Source organism: Archocentrus centrarchus, unplaced genomic scaffold, assembly GCF_007364275.1.
Source record: "Archocentrus centrarchus isolate MPI-CPG fArcCen1 unplaced genomic scaffold, fArcCen1 scaffold_76_ctg1, whole genome shotgun sequence".
In the NCBI taxonomy this organism is placed as follows: Eukaryota; Metazoa; Chordata; class Actinopteri; order Cichliformes; family Cichlidae; genus Archocentrus; species Archocentrus centrarchus.
In genome coordinates, this window is record NW_022060289.1 from 195,796 (window position 1) to 213,598 (window position 17,803).

Here is a 17,803-nt window from a genome sequence, read left to right on the forward strand (position 1 = left end):
GAGGCCAAAGTAATGCCATCCAGAGTAAGTATCTGGTTAGACACCATGTTTCTAAGATTTGTGGGGCAGAGTACAAGAACTTCAGTTTGATCTGAATTTAGAAGCAGGAAATTAGAGGTCATCCAGGCCTTAATGTCTTTAAGACATTCCTGCAGTTTAACTAATTGATGTGTGTCATCTGGCTTCATTGATAGGTAAAGCTGAGTATCATCTGCATAACAATGAAAATTGATGCAGTGCTTTCTAATAATACCGCCTAAGGGAAGCATGTATAATGTAAATAAAATTGGTCCTAGCACAGAACCCTGTGGAACTCCATAATTAACCTTACTGTCTGAAGAAGACTCCCCATTTACATGAACAAATTGGAGTCTATGAGATAAATATGATTCAAACCACTGCAGTGCAGTACCTTTAATACCTATAGCAAGCTCTAATCTCTGTAATAAAATGTTATGGTCAACAGTATCAAAGCTGCACTGAGGTCCAACAGGACAAGAACAGAGATGAGTCCACTGTCAGAGGCTGTAAGAAGATCATTTGTAACCTTTACTAATGCTGTTTCTGTACTGTGATGAATTCTGAAACCTGACTGAAACTCTTCAAATAAACCGTTCCTCTGCAGATGATCAGTTAGCTGTTTTACAACTACTCTTTCAAGAATCTTTGAGAGAAAAGGAAGGTTGGAGATTGGCCTATAATTAGCTAAGACAGCTGGGTCAAGTGATGGCTTTTTAAGCAGAGGTTTAATTACAGCCACCTTGAAGGTCTGTGGTACATAGCCAACTAATAAAGACTGATTGATCATTTTTAAGATTGAAGCATCAATAATTGGAAAGACTTCTTTGAACAGTAGGAATGGGATCTAACAAACATGTTGCTGGTTTGGAGGAAGTAACTATTGAAGTTAACTCTGAAAGATCAACTGGAGCAAAAGAGTCTAAACAAATACCAGCAGTGCTGAAAGCAGCCGAACATGAAGAATAATCTTTGAGATGGTTATGAATAATTTTTTCTCGAATGTCTAAAATTTTATTTGTAAAGAAATCCATGAAGTCACTACTAGTTAAAGTGAAAGGAATACTCGGCTCTACAGAGCTCTGACTCTTTGTCAGCCTGGCTACAGTGCTGAAAACAAACCTGGGGTTGTTCTTATTTTCTTCAATTAATGATGAATAGTAAGATGTCCTAGCTTTACGGAGGGCTTTTTTATAGAGCAACAAACTCTTTTTCCAGGCTAAATGAGCATCTTCTAATTTAGTGAGACGCCATTCCCTCTCCAGCTTTCAGGTTATCTGCTTTAAGCTGTGCGTTTGTGAATTATACCACGGAGTCAGGCACTTCTGATTTGAAGCTTTCCTTTTCAGAGGAGCCACAGTATCCAAAGTTATACGCAGTGAGGATGTAAAACTATTGACGAGATATACAACCTCACTGGGAGCAGAGTTTAGGTAGCTGCTCTGCACTGTGTTGGCACTGAAGAGCATAATAATGAAGGAATTAGATCCTTAAACTTAGTTACAGCACTTTCAGAAAGACTTCTACTGTAATAAAACTTATTCCCCACTGCTGTGTAATCCATTAAAGTAAATGTAAATGTTACTAAGAAATGATCAGACAGGAGGGGGCTTTCAGGGAATACTGTTAAGTCTTCAGTTTCTATGCCATATGTTAGGACAAGATCCAGAGTATGATTAAAGTGGTGGGTGGGCTCCTTTACATTTTGAGAGAAGCCAATTGAATCTAACAATAGATTAAATGCAGTGTTGAGGCTGTCATTCTCAGCATCTACATGGATGTTAAAATCACCCACTATAATTATTTTATCTGAACTGAGCACTAAATCAGATAAAAAGTCAATCAGACAGAAACTCTGAGTAAGGACCAGGTGGACGATAGATAATAACAAATAAAACAGCTTTTTGATTTTCCCAATTAGGATGGACAAGACTAAGAGTCAGGCTTTCAAAAGAATGAAAACTTTGTCTGGGTCTTTGATTAATTAATAAACTGGAATTGAAGATTGCAGCTAATCCTCCTCCTCGACCTGTGCTTCGAGCATTCTGACAGTTACTGTGACTCGGGGGTGTTGATTCATTTAAACTAACATATTTATCCTGCTGTAACCAGGTTTCTGTAGAAGAAGAAGAAGAAGAAGAAGAAACAGCCTTTATTGTCCCACAGAGGGGAAATTTGGGTGTAACAGCAGCCGCAGTTATTATAAATATAAATAAAGATATAATAATTCACACTATTAAGAAAAGAATATATATAAAATCAACAAACAACATTAACCTTAATACTACTAATAATAACACTATATACAATGTACATGATGTGCCTGTGTGTTGAACCTTAACAGGCCGGACTATTTACAGTATATTATATATTATCCTACATTGTGTAGGCTATTGTGGTTTTTGTTGGGAGCAGTGATGGTTATACAGTCTTACAGCTGCTGGGAGGAAGGATCTACGGTAACGCTCCTTTGTGCATTTAGGATGCAGCAGTCTGTCACTGAAGGAGCTCTCCAGCTCGGCAACAGTTTCATGCATGGGATGGGAGACCTTGTCCATCAGTGATGTTATTTTGGTCAGAGTCCTTCTGTCTCCCACCACCTGCACTGAGTCGAGAGGACATCCTAGGACAGAGCTGGCTTTCCTGATGAGCTTGTCTATCCTCTTCCTCTCAGCTGTAGACAAGCTGCTGCTCCAACATACTGCTGCATAGAAGATGGCTGATGCCACCACAGAGTCGTAGAAGGTCTTCAGGAGTGTCCCCTGCACTCCAAAAGACCTCAGCCTTCTCAGCAGGTAGAGTCTGCTCTGACCCTTCCTGTAGAGCGCATCAGTGTTATGAGTCCAGTCCAGTTTATTGTTTAGGTGAACACCCAGGTACTTATAAGAGTCCACTATCTCAATGTCCACTCCCTGGATGTTCACCGGTGTCCGTGTGGTGGGTCTGCGCCTGCGGAAATCCACCACCAGCTCCTTGGTTTTAGCGGCGTTGATCAGGAGGTGGTTCCGCTGGCACCAGTCCACAAAGTCCTGAGTCCACTGTCTGTACTCTGAGTCATCCTCACCTGTGATGAGGCCAACTATGGCAGAGTCGTCAGAGAACTTCTGCAGATGGCAGCATGGGGAGTTGATGGAGAAGTCTGCAGTGTAGAGGGTGAAGAGGAACGGTGCCAGCACAGTTCCCTGTGGGGCCCCCGTACTGCAGACCAGCCTGTCAGAGACACAGCCCTGTGTCCTCACGTACTGTGGGCGGTCAGTGAGGTAGTCCAGTATCCACTCGGAGATGTGGTGGTCCACTCCTGACAGCTCCAGCTTGTCTCTCAGAAGTCCTGGCTGGATGGTGTTAAAAGCACTGGAGAAATCAAAGAACATGATTCTCACAGTGCTTCCAGGCTTCTCCAGGTGGGTCAGAGCTCGGTGCAGGAGGTAGATGATGGCGTCATCCACCCCGATGCCAGGCCGGTAGGCGAACTGCAGCGGGTCCAACGAAGACGACACCATGAGGCGTAGATGGTTGAGGACCAGCCTCTCGAGGGTCTTCATTAGATGCGATGTCAGGGCTACCGGCCTGTAGCTGCTAAGATCCTTTGGATGTTTGGTCTTTGGTACCGGTACCACACAGGAGGTCTTCCACAGTTGTGGTACTTTCCCCAGCTTCAAGCTCAGGTTGAACATGTATCCCATGATGCCACACAGCTGATCTGCGCAGCACCTCAGGAGCCTGGAGCTGATGCCGTCTGGACCAGCAGCCTTTCGCCCCTTGATCTTACGTAGCTCCTTCCTCACATGATGAGTTGAGAGGGACAAGATGGAGGTGGGGGATGGGGTTGTGAGATGGAGTCCTCAGAAGTGAAGGGGGTGGGTGATGGCTGAGAGCTGAGAGGTGTGAGGTCCCAAGAAGAAGAAAGGTTGGCAGTCATTAAAGATGGTGGGGCTGACAGCAGGGGGGACTGGGCTGGGGGAGGGGTGGGTGGCTGGTCAAACCTGTTAAAGAACTGGTTCAGGTTGTTAACCCACTCTAAGTCTCCCACAACCCTAGGGCTTGGTTTGTGGCCTGAAATTGAGTTCAAACTCCTCCAAACCCCACTGATGTTGCTCTGCTGTAGCTGGTCCTCCATCTTCTTCCTGTAGATGTTTTTTCCATCCCTGATTTTCCTTCTCATATCCTTCTGCACGGCTCTCAGCTCCTCCTTATTTCCTGATCTAAAGGCTCTCTTCTTCTCCTTCAGGAGAGCCTTTATTTCAGAGTTGATCCAGGGTTTGTTGTTTGAAAAACACCGTACCCTCCTGGTGGGCACAGTGTTTTCCACGCAGAAATTGATGTAATCAGTGATGCAGTCCGTGATGCTGTCGATGTCCTCCCCATGAGGGGCACAAAGCTCTTCCCACACAGTGGAGCTAAAGCAGTCTCTCAGAGCTTCTTCAGTCTCCTCAGACCATTTCTTCACTGTGTGTGTCACAACTGGTTCTCTGTGTACCAAGGGTTTGTACACAGGCTGGAGATGAACCAGGTTGTGATCTGACCCCCCCAGGGGAGGCAGAGGTGATGAGCTGTATGCCTCCTTGATGTTGGCATACAGTAGATCCAGTGTGTTGGTATTCCTGGTGTGGCAGGTGACATACTGGGTGAAGGTGGGGAGAGGGGAGGACAGGGAGATGTGGTTAAAGTCCCCTGAGATCAGAAAGAGGGCCTGTGGGTGCTGTGTTTGGAGTCTGCTGGTAGTAGCATGGAGGACATCGCAGGCTGCAGCAGCGTTAGCAGAGGGCGGCACATACACAGTTATCACAATAACATGTGAAAACTCCCGAGGAAGATAGTGCGGTCTCATACCAACAGCGAGCAGTTCAATGTCCTTACTGCAGAGCGTCTCTTTGATGGTTAGATGTCTGGAGTTGCACCATCTATCGTTCACAAACACAGCCAGACCCCCGCCGCTCTTCTTACCACTCTCCTTGGTTCTGTCGGCACGGATCAAATGAAAGCCGTCCATGTTTATGTGTGAGTCCGGGGTTAGCTCGGTTAGCCACGTCTCCGTCAGGCACATGAGGCTGCTCTCCCGGTAGCTCCTTTGATGTCGCGTTAGCGCCACCAGCTCGTCCACTTTGTTGGGAAGAGATCTCACGTTTCCCATGATGATGGACGGGATGACGGGCCTGTACCTTCTCCCCTGGCAACGACGACCTATGCCCGCACGTCTCCCGCGTCTCTTCCTTCTCAGTTCGCGGGGAATATCGAGTCGTTCTGCAGGAGTAGGCACAGCGGAGCTCCCGATGGAGATCAGCTGGTCCCGAGAGTAAACAATAGGAGCGTGGCCACTCTGGCAATCTCCAAACATAAACACCATAAAAAGGGTAAATAAAAACAAAGTTTTCCAGAAAAAAGTCTGCTCCATGAGGAAAAAGAGCAGAAGATACAGAAACACAAAAACACATCTAATACTAAACAAAATGAGAAATAACACGGAATTAGTGCGGAGCTGCTGAAACTGGCTGCCTGCTCGCGCGGCGCCGGAAGTAAAAATTCTGTAAGGCAGAATAAATCAATACGTTGATCAACTATTAAATCATTTACTAATAGGGACTTGGAAGAGAGAGACCTAATGTTTAACAATCCACATTTAATTGTTTTATTCTTTGGTGCAGTTGATGAAGCTGTATTATTTATTGTTTTTGAATTTTTATGCTTAAATAGTTTTTTGCTGATTTTAGCTTTGTTTTTTGGTGGTCTGGGAGCAGGCACCGACTCTATGGGGATGGGGTTTTGGGGGGATGGCAGGAGGAGAGAAGCTGCAGAGAGGCGTGTAAGACTGCAACTCTGCTTCCTGGTCTCAACCCTGGGGAGTCAGTTTTATGGAGGGTTAATAAATTTGGCCAGATTTCTAGAAATGAGAGCTGCTCCATCCAAAGTGGGATGGATGCCGTCTCTCCTAACAAGACCAGGTTTTCCCCAGAAACTTTGCCAATTATCTATGAAGCCCACGTCATTTTTTGGACACCACTCAGACAGCCAGCGATTCAAGGAGAACATGCGGCTAAACATGTCGCTCCTGGTCTGATTGGGGAGGGGCCCAGAGAAAACTACAGAGTCCGACATCGTTTTAGCAAAGTTACACACCGAGTCAATATTAATTTTAGTGACCTCTGATTGGCGTAACCGGGTGTCATTACTGCCAACGTGAATAACGATCTTACCAAATCTACGATTAGCCTTAGCCAGCAGTTTCAAATTTCCATGAATGTCGCCTGCTCTGGCCCCTGGAAGACATTTGACTATGGTCGCCGGCTTAGGACTACGCTTCCTCCTCACCGTCACCCAGCTGGCCTGTTTTCCCTGCTGCTCGGGATCTGCTGGGGGGGGAGCTAACGGCGGCTAAGCTACCATGGTCCGCACCCGCTACAGGGGCCTGGCTAGATGTAGGATTTTCCAGGGTGCGGAGCTGAGTCTCCAGTTCAGAAAGCCTGGCCTCCAGAGCTACAAACAGACTACATTTACTACAAGTACCGTTACTGCTAAAGGAGGCCGAGGAGTAACTAAACATGTGACACCCAGAGCAGGAAAGTGCAGGAGAGACAGGAGAAGAAGCCATGCTGGTAGTGAGTCGGCTAAGGGCTAAGCTACTAGCTGAGCTAAGCTAGCGAATTTCTAAAAACAAATAAAGTGAGTAATGTGAATACAGGTGATTCAGCAAAGAGTATGCTATTTAAAGTAGGTGAAGATTACACTAAAATATGTTATTATCCAGATAAATCGAGTTATACAGATATAACAGCTAACAGACAACAAAACACTGTGCTCCGAAACAGGAACAGGAAGTGATACAATACCGCAGTGAGAGCCAACACCAAGTGACAGCGCCACCTTTGATTTACTATGTTTACTCTCCCCTCCCGTCGTCCCGTAAAAAGGTAAGCACCATCTCTGCAGCTCACAGCAGAGTGATCTCCGTGGACAAACAGCAGTAGACCAGAGGACTGCAACTTTAAGAAAGCCTCTTTTATCAGATGTTTCTTTCACACCGAGGAGCATGCATGTACCCGTTTCCTGTCACATGGTGTTTGAGGACAGGGTTTGCTTGAGATTGCTGAGACCACTTAAGCTTTAGCAGGAATCACTATGATACCTCTGAGCATGAAAACTAATTTCTTTATGTGTATGTTTGTGTAAGCCAGTACAGCTACAGGTGTGCCAACAGCAGTCCAGCTGCACGCTCTGCAACCGTTTATGTTGGTGAGGCTCAGTTTCTCTGAGTGGACACAGACGCTGAACAGCAGGCTGCTCTGCATGGAAATCCAGCTGTACTTCAATATGATACATGGCCTTATTCCCCAGACACCTCAGCACGCGCGCACACACACACACACACACACACACACACACACACACTTCTCCATCTTTGTGGATGAAATGCTTAATCAGGCTGCAGCCAGTTGGAAAAATGAGGCATTAAAGTTGAAATGCAAATATAGCAATAACATTTTTCTCAAACATAAAAATGATAAATCTGCAAAATTGCAAATTTATAAGAAAAACTCAGTGTTTTCTTGTTATGGGACTAAATAACTTGTACCCAAATGTCTGAACTCTCATGTTTATTTATGCAGCACCTTTCACAATAAAATCACAAGGTGCTTCACAGCAAATAGAAACAGCAAAGAAGGAAATAGACAATAAAACTCAATACAGTGCAACCCAAATAAACACACAGAAGCTAGGAGAGCTTCTACGAGAGCTAACTGACTGGCAGACTCAGGAAAGTAGAAGAAAAACTCACAACCAGGAGGGAAGAAGAAACCGAGGGTTTAAATCCACACAGGAGGTGATTAGAGAGGAAGGACACAGCTGGGAACAAATCTGACTAATTAGACAAAACCAAACACAATGCACAGGAAATAAAAAATGACTAACATGACAGAAACGCAGACTTGAGATGGAGAACAGGGAACCAACGATATCCAAGAACGCTCAGAACATCAAACTAAGGCCCGAGGATGCAAACAAGGAAACCAACCAGCAACTCTCAGAAAAACATTAAAATCACAGCTGCAGAAATCCCAAAATCACTTCAGAAACACAGGCTCACAGGCCCAGGACTTATTATTATTATATAACATATGACATAAATAACACGTTTTAGTCTCAGGACTTGTTTAGGCTTGGCCTCTATTGTAAGACAGGCTTAATTTGCTCGGTTTAAGTCCTTATGAATGATGTCACTTCTTTGTGACCTCGTGATGATCTCACCCACTCAGATAAGGTTAAAAAATAATCATCCGTGCCCAGCATGCCTGCTGGTTAGCAACAAGACAGAATAATCAAAGTGACTTAAAGATATTTCCACAAATGCATCTGTGGTTATGGACTTACATATCTCCAACCTGTAACTCAGTGTCTCAGGTTATTCAATAATAAGAGCACATTTACAGTTACTGCTTGAAGGTTTTCATTTTATAATGAAGTCAGCGTTTCTGTCTCCCTTTAATGGGTTTAAAGCTAATATCATAATATCAGAGCGCATCGGTCCAATTCTGGGAAACTGTTTAGCCGTTCCTTGTTTTGGAGAAGTTTCTGCTGCAAACACCTGATCCACTGTTTTGTTCCTCACAGGCAGGAATCTAAATTAGGCGCCCCCCCGGCAGGAGGGGGCTCTGTCCATCTGTCCAGCCTTGAAGTCAGTTGTTTAGTTTCAGGGCTTGTGGACCTCAAACCTAAATTCTCCTTCTTTAGTTCTCACTTGGACATTCATCCAGAGGCCTCTCCGAACGCTTTTGAAGATTTTTATAGCTGCGACTAATAAAAGTGTTTGTAAAATGCCGGCCTGAGAAGAACACCTCTCCCACTGCACGTTATCTCCATTTTCCACGGGAAAAAAAATCCTTTGAATAGACAGAGTATTCTTCAAAAGCAGACTTAAAGAAAACAGCCAGATTTTTTTCTATTTCCTGTCATTTAAGTTCATCATTTCTTGTCCTTGGAGTCATCGTCTCCAGCTCTTCTTATGGGAACTGAGAATAGAAGCACTGAGGTGGGCAGCCTGTTATGGGGTAACCTACACAAAGCTGGATATGTGACTCACCTGGCATGATGACATCTGGGAATCCCAGTTTGCGCGTGATGGCCACCCCCCTGCTGAAAATGAGCGGGTTTTCCCTGCGGACCTGCTCCGTGTCCCCCCTCAGCAGCTGCAGGGAGATGATCAGACCTGCAGGGTTTGAGGGGGAGGAGGAAACGAGTGGGTCGACAGAAAAAGAGGAAGAAGGTGGGTAGAGAGATGCATGAAAGGCACAGAGAGAAGTGCCCTATTTAAACAGCACAGCCTTTAGGCCACAGATAAAATTCAGATAAACTGTGAAGCTCCAGAGCTCATTTAATGTATGCTGAGTGTTTCCGGATCACTTCTCCAGCAGGACTGTCACTGTGCTAAACGAGTGTGGGTTCAGCTCCTCACCTGAAAACGAAAGGGTCCTGCTGGATTAAAGGAAACCTCGTCCTCAGCGAGGACCATCGAAGGTCTGTTTCCCCATCAGAAACACCTGATGGGGCCATGGGAGCTCACAGACGTTAACACAGGAGGATGAGAGTCCCCCACAGTGACACCAACTAATGTGATTTTTCAGCTGTGTGAGGACCTGTCAGTCAGAGGGCGCGCTGCTCGCTAATGTGAGCAGGTTGCTGCTGGGAGCTGAGTTTGTTTTCTAACCTGTTAACTGGCAAGGGCCCGCCCCCGGGCCCTCTGTAGCGATTTCCGACTTTGAAGCCTCATAGCGTCACAGTAACGCTGCCGTTCGCCCTCACGATGCTTTTATATGACAGACTAGACCCTCAGAATTCGATTGACACCTCATTTAGCCAATCATGTTATGAAATGGATTTTCCAGAGCCAATAATATCCAGAGAGCGTCATGTGACATTTAAGGACATGCCCCCAAATGTTCTCCAATCGTTCTTATTGGTCAACTCTAACCTGAAATCTAAAACCACAGATGGATAGCCAATAAAATTCCCGACACGTGGGTATATGGCACTATGGGGTGTGTTTTCACATGAAGGCATAAACTCCCTGCGTATTCAGTGCGTATTTGCTGCGTCCTCCATGCGTAAACCAAACAGGAAGTAGGAGTCTATGCGCTGACGTGCATAAACAGTATTTACAATGTTTTCTCTCGGCAATGGATTGTCAGAATGCATCAAAAACAGACTACATTTATTCAACGAAGTGACTAAATGACTCACGAGAGTGGATTATTTTGTATTAGAGAATGTCGTCGCTGATTTGACCAGTTTTATCGCTGCAAATGAACACCTGTTACTCAGAAGGCAGAAGGTAAGTTTTTATTCTCAGCTCGTCCTCGTATTATATGCCGTTCTGATGTAAATATGTATGTAATGCTGAGCTTGGCATGCACCATTACACAGAAAATATAACCGTGCGCCGCTGTGGCGCCACTTATATTGTGTGTTTGCGTGGGCGCTGTATAGTGGTGTGATTTACGTATTGAAATGTGCCAGGTGTTTGGGGGTAGGGAAAGGTGTACTGTAAGTATCGATTGGGGGTTTCGTGGGCTTCTCTATTACGTCAGCATCACCCGATAAAAGGGCAAGGTGAGGTGGACAACGTCTCAGAGCTTCATTTGAGATTCGTCGTGATCGCATCGTTGTTTTGGAGTTTTGCGAAATGGCACAGCGGGCCGCCGGCAAGACCAAGTTCAGCGCTCAGGAGGTTGTGGAATTGCTCACACGGAGAGAGAGCGACATTTCAGCATCAGACTTTTTGGGTTCAACTGATGATCCAACATCAGAAGAAGATTTGTTTTCCGATGGAGATGACCAGTAAGTGTCTAAAGTTTTACAAGTTGGGGGTGGGGGTTATTGTATGGGAGGAGGTTGTACATTTTGTATCAGACAAGGACTACTGGGAGGATTGTGTGGTTTTTATTTTATGTGTGTATGCACTGTCTGCATTTACTGTAACTTTTTTTGATATACAATGTATTTATTTGTGTGTGTAAGGGAATCACTGAAAAATGACTGGGTTTTTGGTGCATGAAGGCCTGACATTTTCCTTCTTTTACAAATTAGGGGAACCTCTGATCATGAGTGGCAGCCAGCCAAAGAGAAGATGGTGGAAGAGGCTTCTTCATCTGATGAAGAGGATCTAATGCCTGTTACAGCACAGGCCAGAAGGGCCAGTGCACCACATGTGACAAGCCATTGTGCTTTGTCCCAAACAGAGACTGCTATAACCAGTGGCACATTGAAAATTCCATGTGAGGGGGGGTGGGGGTAGAGCAGAATAATTGTAAATAGTTGCAGTTTGCTGTGCTGTGTTTTTTTTTTTTACATTACTCTGAAAAATAAAATAGCATTTACAGAAATGGTGATTTGTTTTGTGACTATTTTTTTTTTTACAATGTACAATAGTGTCATTCATATTTTATTGGATTAATATGGCTTTATTTATGATTTATTCAGTAATTTTGTGTGTAGTACAGGATTCCTCAGGACAGTATCTTTGATTAGAGCCCTCATTGATGACTGTATGTTGAAGCATTGAGGAGTTACAGCCCTTTAAAATTTGCATGTCAAAGGGGGCTTAGATGCGGCACTTGGACTATCCAAATGGCACATGAGAGAGCACGCCAGGGCATCAATGCACAAAAACCTTTACAAAACAATAGGCTTTTGTGCTATCTTGATGAAATTCGAAATGCACGACAAAAAGACTTCATTCTACAGCTCCAATGTATTTTCCAGTCGTTACCTTCTATATTCAGTGTGTAGTTACATGATAACAATCAGGAAAAATCTAGGCGAGGCAAAAATTGTCTACTTTTTCTGTGTTCCAAACTTAATAGCTACAAACTCATTACAGTTACAGTGCTTTTGACTACATAAATGAAAAATATAGGTTGTCTGCTTCGCAAAGACACTAAACTTTTGTGTGTACTCCAAAGAGTTCAGGAACAGCAGCTGATTTAATTTGGGTATGCTTTTTCAGGCGTTTTTTGTTTTTTTTAGCCGCCAGTTAAGTGGCTAACTTGGTTTTTGGTGTTCCTGAAACTGCAGGCTGATTCATCAGTGATGAAATACAACAAGTCACAGTGCTGCGGGACTAAAATCTGCCCCTCCACCCTGCGACAGGAGGAAAGGTCCACACTGAGTCAAACCGTGATTCAGTGTGAGGCTCACCCCACAGAAACACCACATTATTAATGTTGTAGCCCTGCGTGTTATTTCGGACTGCGAGGAGCTCAGAATAATTGAATAAATGTTTTGTATATTTTTAGGAAAATACGTTCACCCTGTTTACAGCCCCAGCAGGCCTGCTGTGTTGTATGTATGGGTGTGCCTTGCTTCCCTCTCGCTAACCTCGGTGCCACCCTCGGTCCCTTCCTGTGGAGCAGGGCACAGCTGGCTGCACTCAGCTATCAGTCAGCCCTGCACTCTAAAAGCTGGGGATGGGCCAGCTCTGCCTCTCCTCTGGTGAAGTGTGCAGGAGCCTTCAGTTTGTGTCGGGTGTCGTTAGGGTTTCCAGCGTTGATGCTTTGCTGATGCTTGTCTCTAATTTCAGGATGTGTGAGGGCATGGGAGCCTGCTCCTCTCTTTAAGCTAAAGCTTTTAATAAAACCAGGATTTCTTTCTTAATCTGTCTTGTGCATTATTACCTCCCTCATCCATACATCCTCTACCAGGGAATGTCACAATGCGGGGGTTCGTCCAGGATTCAGACACAGAAACGTGTGAGTGACAGGAAGTGGACATGTGTCTGTAACTGTACAGAAAGGAATGCACAGTGATTTCAGATATTAATTATTAACTTATTATTTCATTTTAAATGTGACTGTGAGCTTCAGGATTTGTATTTAGCATCTCCGGATGTCTCCTTACAAAGCTGCCAGGATTACAGCAGCAGCAGCAGAAACACACAAGGCCAGAAAAACAGACCACAGTTAGCTCAGGCATGACAAACTACACACACACACACACACACACACATACACACACACACACACACACACACACACACACACACACATACACACACACACACACACACACACACACACACACACACACACACATACACACACACACACACACACACACACACACACACATACACACACACACACACACACAGGCTGGTGTTTTTCATTACCCTGGACTGCACTTGTTATCAGAATTTGGCAGCACGACCTCTCTTACCTGACAGTCCAGGTCACCTGCCTAATGTTACGCAATATAATGTTTTTACTGAGGTTGATTATTGATGACAACATGATCCTCAGGCCACCAGGAAATGTTCCCGTGGCCCTGGTGTGCCGTCTGCTGCTGAAACGGGGACGTGCCCAGCAGGCAGACCTGCAGCAAGCTCACTGTTAGAGGTGAGAGCACAGTGCTCACATTTGGAAGAATCATTTTGCACAGCACAGTCAAAGGTTTGGACACACTTACTGTCTGCACACCTGCAGGACATCAGCCACAAACAGGTAACTTTGTTACTGCATACTCACACTGTCCCCACACACACTCGGCTCATAGTGACACAATGTCCCACACTGTGTCACTATGAGAGACAAAGTGCATGAGATTCAGAGAAGAAACACAGGTTTCACAGTTTGGCACAGAAGAAGGGGAAATGACTTTTTGTCCCCACTCAGACTCACAAACACTCGGCCTGTCCTACCGTAGTTGGTGCTGGGCGCCGTGTATTTGGTGCTGGACTTGCGGATGATGTTCTCGTGGATCTGGTACCATTCGTTCTCATTGTTACACCTGGAGAACAACAACAACAAAATCCCGTCTTATAAATGAGAAAAATATGTGTTGCTGTTTCTTTCACTTATGGAGAGCTATAGTCTCCTCCTGCGGTCTGAGGATTTCAGGCAGTGGAGCAGGTCACCTCTCCAGCTCCGTTTAACCAGGCTTTCTGTTGACTTTATTTTTTATTATTTTTCTTTTAATATGGTAATGTTAATATGTTTTAAACATGGTGTTTGATCTGTTTTTTGATTTCGTGTTTTAATTGTTGTACAGCACTTTGTGTCTGTGTAGATTCTCAGTTATCCAGGTCATAGTAGTCTCTGGAGCTTGAAAAAGGCGACTGGACTTCTTTTTGTTTCTTGAAGACGTTTCACCTCTCATCCGAAAGGCTTCTTCAGTTCTCAACCAAATGGTGGAGAGACCCAGGTATTTAAACCCCTGTGGGCGTAGTCCCCTGGAGGTGGTTATGACCCTCTATTGATCATGTGCTTGAACACATGCGCCCAGGTGTGAAGGGGGCGTGGGTCATATTTAATCAGTGGTTTCAGTTGAAACCAATTTAGGACTCCGCTCCATTGTTTCCTGTGGCCTATTGAGGTCACTGGAACAAAGGTGTGAATGGGGGTTGAGACGTCTGGGAAGGGAGCTCAGGACAGCACTGTAAGCGGGGGAAAGTTGGTGACGTAATCCACCTCCTCTGTTCAATGATGGTTGTTCACAGTGGACATAGATGGCTTCTTTCACTCCTCTTTCAAACCATCTGTTTTCCCTGTCCAAAATGTGGACATTGGCATCCTCAAAAGAGTGCCCTTTTTCCTTCAGATGCAGATGTACTGCTGAATCTTGTCCTGTCGAGGTGGCTCTTCTATGTTGTGCCATTCGTTTGTGAAGAGGCTGTTTGGTTTCACCAATGTAGAGGTCCGAGCATTCTTCACTGCACTGAACAGCATACACTACATCGCTGATCTTGTGTTTGGCGGGTTTGTCCTTGGGATGAACCAGTTTTTGTCTTAGGGTGTGACTTGGTTTGAAGTATACTGAGATGTCATGCTTGGAGAAAATTCTTCTGAGTTTCTCTGACAAGCCCGACACATATGGGATGACAATGTTGTTCCTCTTGTCCTTCCCATTCTCTGTAGTTTGTGTTTAAACTACAGGGGTTTAAATACCTGGGTCTCTCCACCATTTGGTTGAGAACTGAAGAAGCCTTTCGGATGAGAGGTGAAACGTCTTCAAGAAACAAAAAGAAGTCCAGTCGCCTTTTTCAAGCTCCAGAGACTACAGCACTTTGTGACTTTTGGTCTGCGAAAAGTGCTGCATAAATAAACTTTACTTACTTTATATTTGTAATTTGTGCTTTTAAAAACAGAAGATCAGTCAGATATAATACACACGTGAAATACAGGTATTCTCAATTTCAACTTTCACTTCCATGGATTACTACTACTACTTTTTCTTCCTCTCCTCCTCTTCACAGCAGATCATCTGCCTCCATCTCACCCTCTACACTGTCACACCAACATGTCCTCCTCCACTACATCCATGAACCTCCTCTGAGGTCTTCCTCTTTTCCTCCAGTCTGCAGCTCCATCTTCATCCTCCTTTGCCTAGTATCTCCCTCCTCCGCACATGTCCAAACCATCTCAGCCTCTCTGACTCTGAGCTGTCCCTCTGATGGACTCATTTCTAGTCCTGTCCACACAGGAATGAGCCTTTTTACTGTTTTCCCTAATGTCGGCCATGTGTTTGTAAAGAACAGCTGATGGAGTTTCAGACTCGTTCTCTCTGACCTCTGCTACAGAGTCAGAGGAAAATAAAGGGAGGAGAGAAAAGAGGAACAGAAAAAGAGCGAGAGAAGAACGAGGTGTATGAAAAGTACGTTTTCACCCTGTTTAGAGCTTATCTTTAACCTTTTGTTCCTCCTTTTTCTCTCATGACCTTTTCTATCAGCCCAAAAATATTTAGTGTGTCCCCCACACTGTGATGATCTTCATGAGTGTGCAGTAGGTCATTATTTGGGGACAGTGAGAAAGCTTCTGTTATTTTAGCTGTTCACTAAAACTAAATTTATATGAGGAAGATGGATTTAGAGTAAAGACTCAGCTTTAATTTCATGGCTTCAACAACAAAAAAAATATTTTTCGGGATCTCAAATGTAACCGGACAAATTAGCATAATCATTAACAAAATATCTATTATTAAACTGTTGTGTTATGAAGCCTTTGCGGGCTCATCACGGGCTCCTCCTGTGCACAGCAGCTGTGGTTGGTTTGTTGGTTTCTCTGTAGTAATGAAGTGCTGCCTGACAGGTTGGAGCTCACGTGATTGTGAGATGTGTTCACCTCAGGACTTTTGCCTCCTGTCTCATCATCAACAAACACCAGTGAGCCAGGTCTGTGTCAGAGTGTGACTGCAGCTGCAGAGTGTAAGCAGGCCTCTTTCCCTCCACGTTTTCTCTTGTGAAGTCATTTCTTTATGTACACTTGGATGGAGACACCTGCTTCCCAGAGAAGGTCTTCCTGGCTCGATGTTGTGAGGGGGATTTTCTTTAGCATGGAAAGGATCCTGGGATCATCCACCACTGAGGTCTTACATCCCTGCTGTTTTTATACTGCTGAGCTCACTTAGTGCCTTTTTTTTGTTGATGCTCTCTCTGATGAATTTGTTTAGTTTTTGCAGCCTTCAGATTTCACTTAAACTGAGCTCTGCATCGTGCTGTGGACTCAGAAACGTCCTCTAAACGCTGCATTTGGATTCATATTCAGACCTTTTTAACCTTCCTGTTACAGAAAGACCAGCAAAATCACCCTCAGCTGTACATGAAACATGTTTTTAGTGATTTGTGTGATTTTGCTGAAGCCCCTGAAAGACAGGATGATTCCTTAACACTGTTTTTGTTCAGCCCTTAAATTAAAGCCTTTATGTTTTTGTCATTGAGGTTCTGCTACAGTTGAATTTTCTCTGTGTTTTTTCCTGTTTATTGTAGGTCTGCAGTTTGTTTATTCAGGTCTTACTTCAGGGTTAGTTCTTGGTTATTAGTTAGGTTTAGATCACTGGTTCTCCAGTGTCTGCGTCTCTGTTTCCTGTGTGTTGTGTTGTGTTGTGTTGTGTTGTTGCCCTTGTCTCATTAGTGTCATTTTGCTCACCTGTGTTCCCAGCTGTCTCCAGCCCCTCATTATCCCTTTTGTATTTAAGCCCTGAGGTTTCCTGTGTTTGTTGTTGTGTTGTCATCATTGGTTTTCCTCCTGCTGTGTGTGTGTTTGTGTTACAGTGAGTTTTCTAGTTTATCCTCTGGTCCTGTCCAGTTCAGTCGGTCTAGTGTTCCAGCAATAAAGCTGAGCTTTTTGAGTGTAACTCTCTGGAGTGCCTGCCACGGCGGTGCTTGACAAAGCTACTTGAATATGTTTTGATGCAGGGATTAAAACACTGATTTGCAGTAATGTGGCCCACTGCATAGCCTTTTCAGAGAGGATGCTTCTGAGGTTAAACTGTTCCTTTAATTTCTCCTGGTAGCTGTGAACATGCAGTGTGTTAATAATGTAGCCACTACAGTTGGCACTTGTAACCACGCAGGTCCTTTGTGTTGCCACACTCTGCTCTGTGTAAGAATTCCTGCTTCAGTCTGTGGTTCTGAACTGTAGTGATGACTCATGCTATAAAATGTGATCTTCAGCCTGAAGCTGAAGCGTTTTTCTTTCAGCAGCCACTTACGTGTAGACTTTAAGGACGAAATCTTTCTCCTCTTTGAGCTCGGAGATGGTCTGCAGCACGTCGCTCATGGCCAGGACCGCGCAGCCATACGGTCGGCGGTACTGAACGTGCGGAGGACCCTTCTTACTGTCGTTCAACAGCATACGACCTGCAACCGAAGTGTGTGTGTGCCACAGGGTGAGCAGCATTGGATACAGACAAGGCTCCTAATCCAAATAATGAAATACAGAGAGCTGGTTTGCTGCAAGGACATTTTTATTCCATTCATTCAATCTGAAAAAGGTAGCTGGGCAAAAACTGCAGGTTAAAAAAG

The 17,803-nt window shown here is 44.6% G+C and overlaps 1 protein-coding gene across 1 annotated transcript in view; it reads right to left on the minus strand.

Moving 5' to 3' along the window:
- Positions 1–17,803, minus strand: part of LOC115777809 (dedicator of cytokinesis protein 3-like) — a 277,391-nt gene that overhangs the window by 52,880 nt on the left and 206,708 nt on the right. The window contains 3 exon segments of the mRNA XM_030725805.1: positions 9,092–9,217; positions 13,703–13,791; positions 17,491–17,638. Coding sequence (XP_030581665.1) covers positions 9,092–9,217; positions 13,703–13,791; positions 17,491–17,638 — 363 coding nt within the window.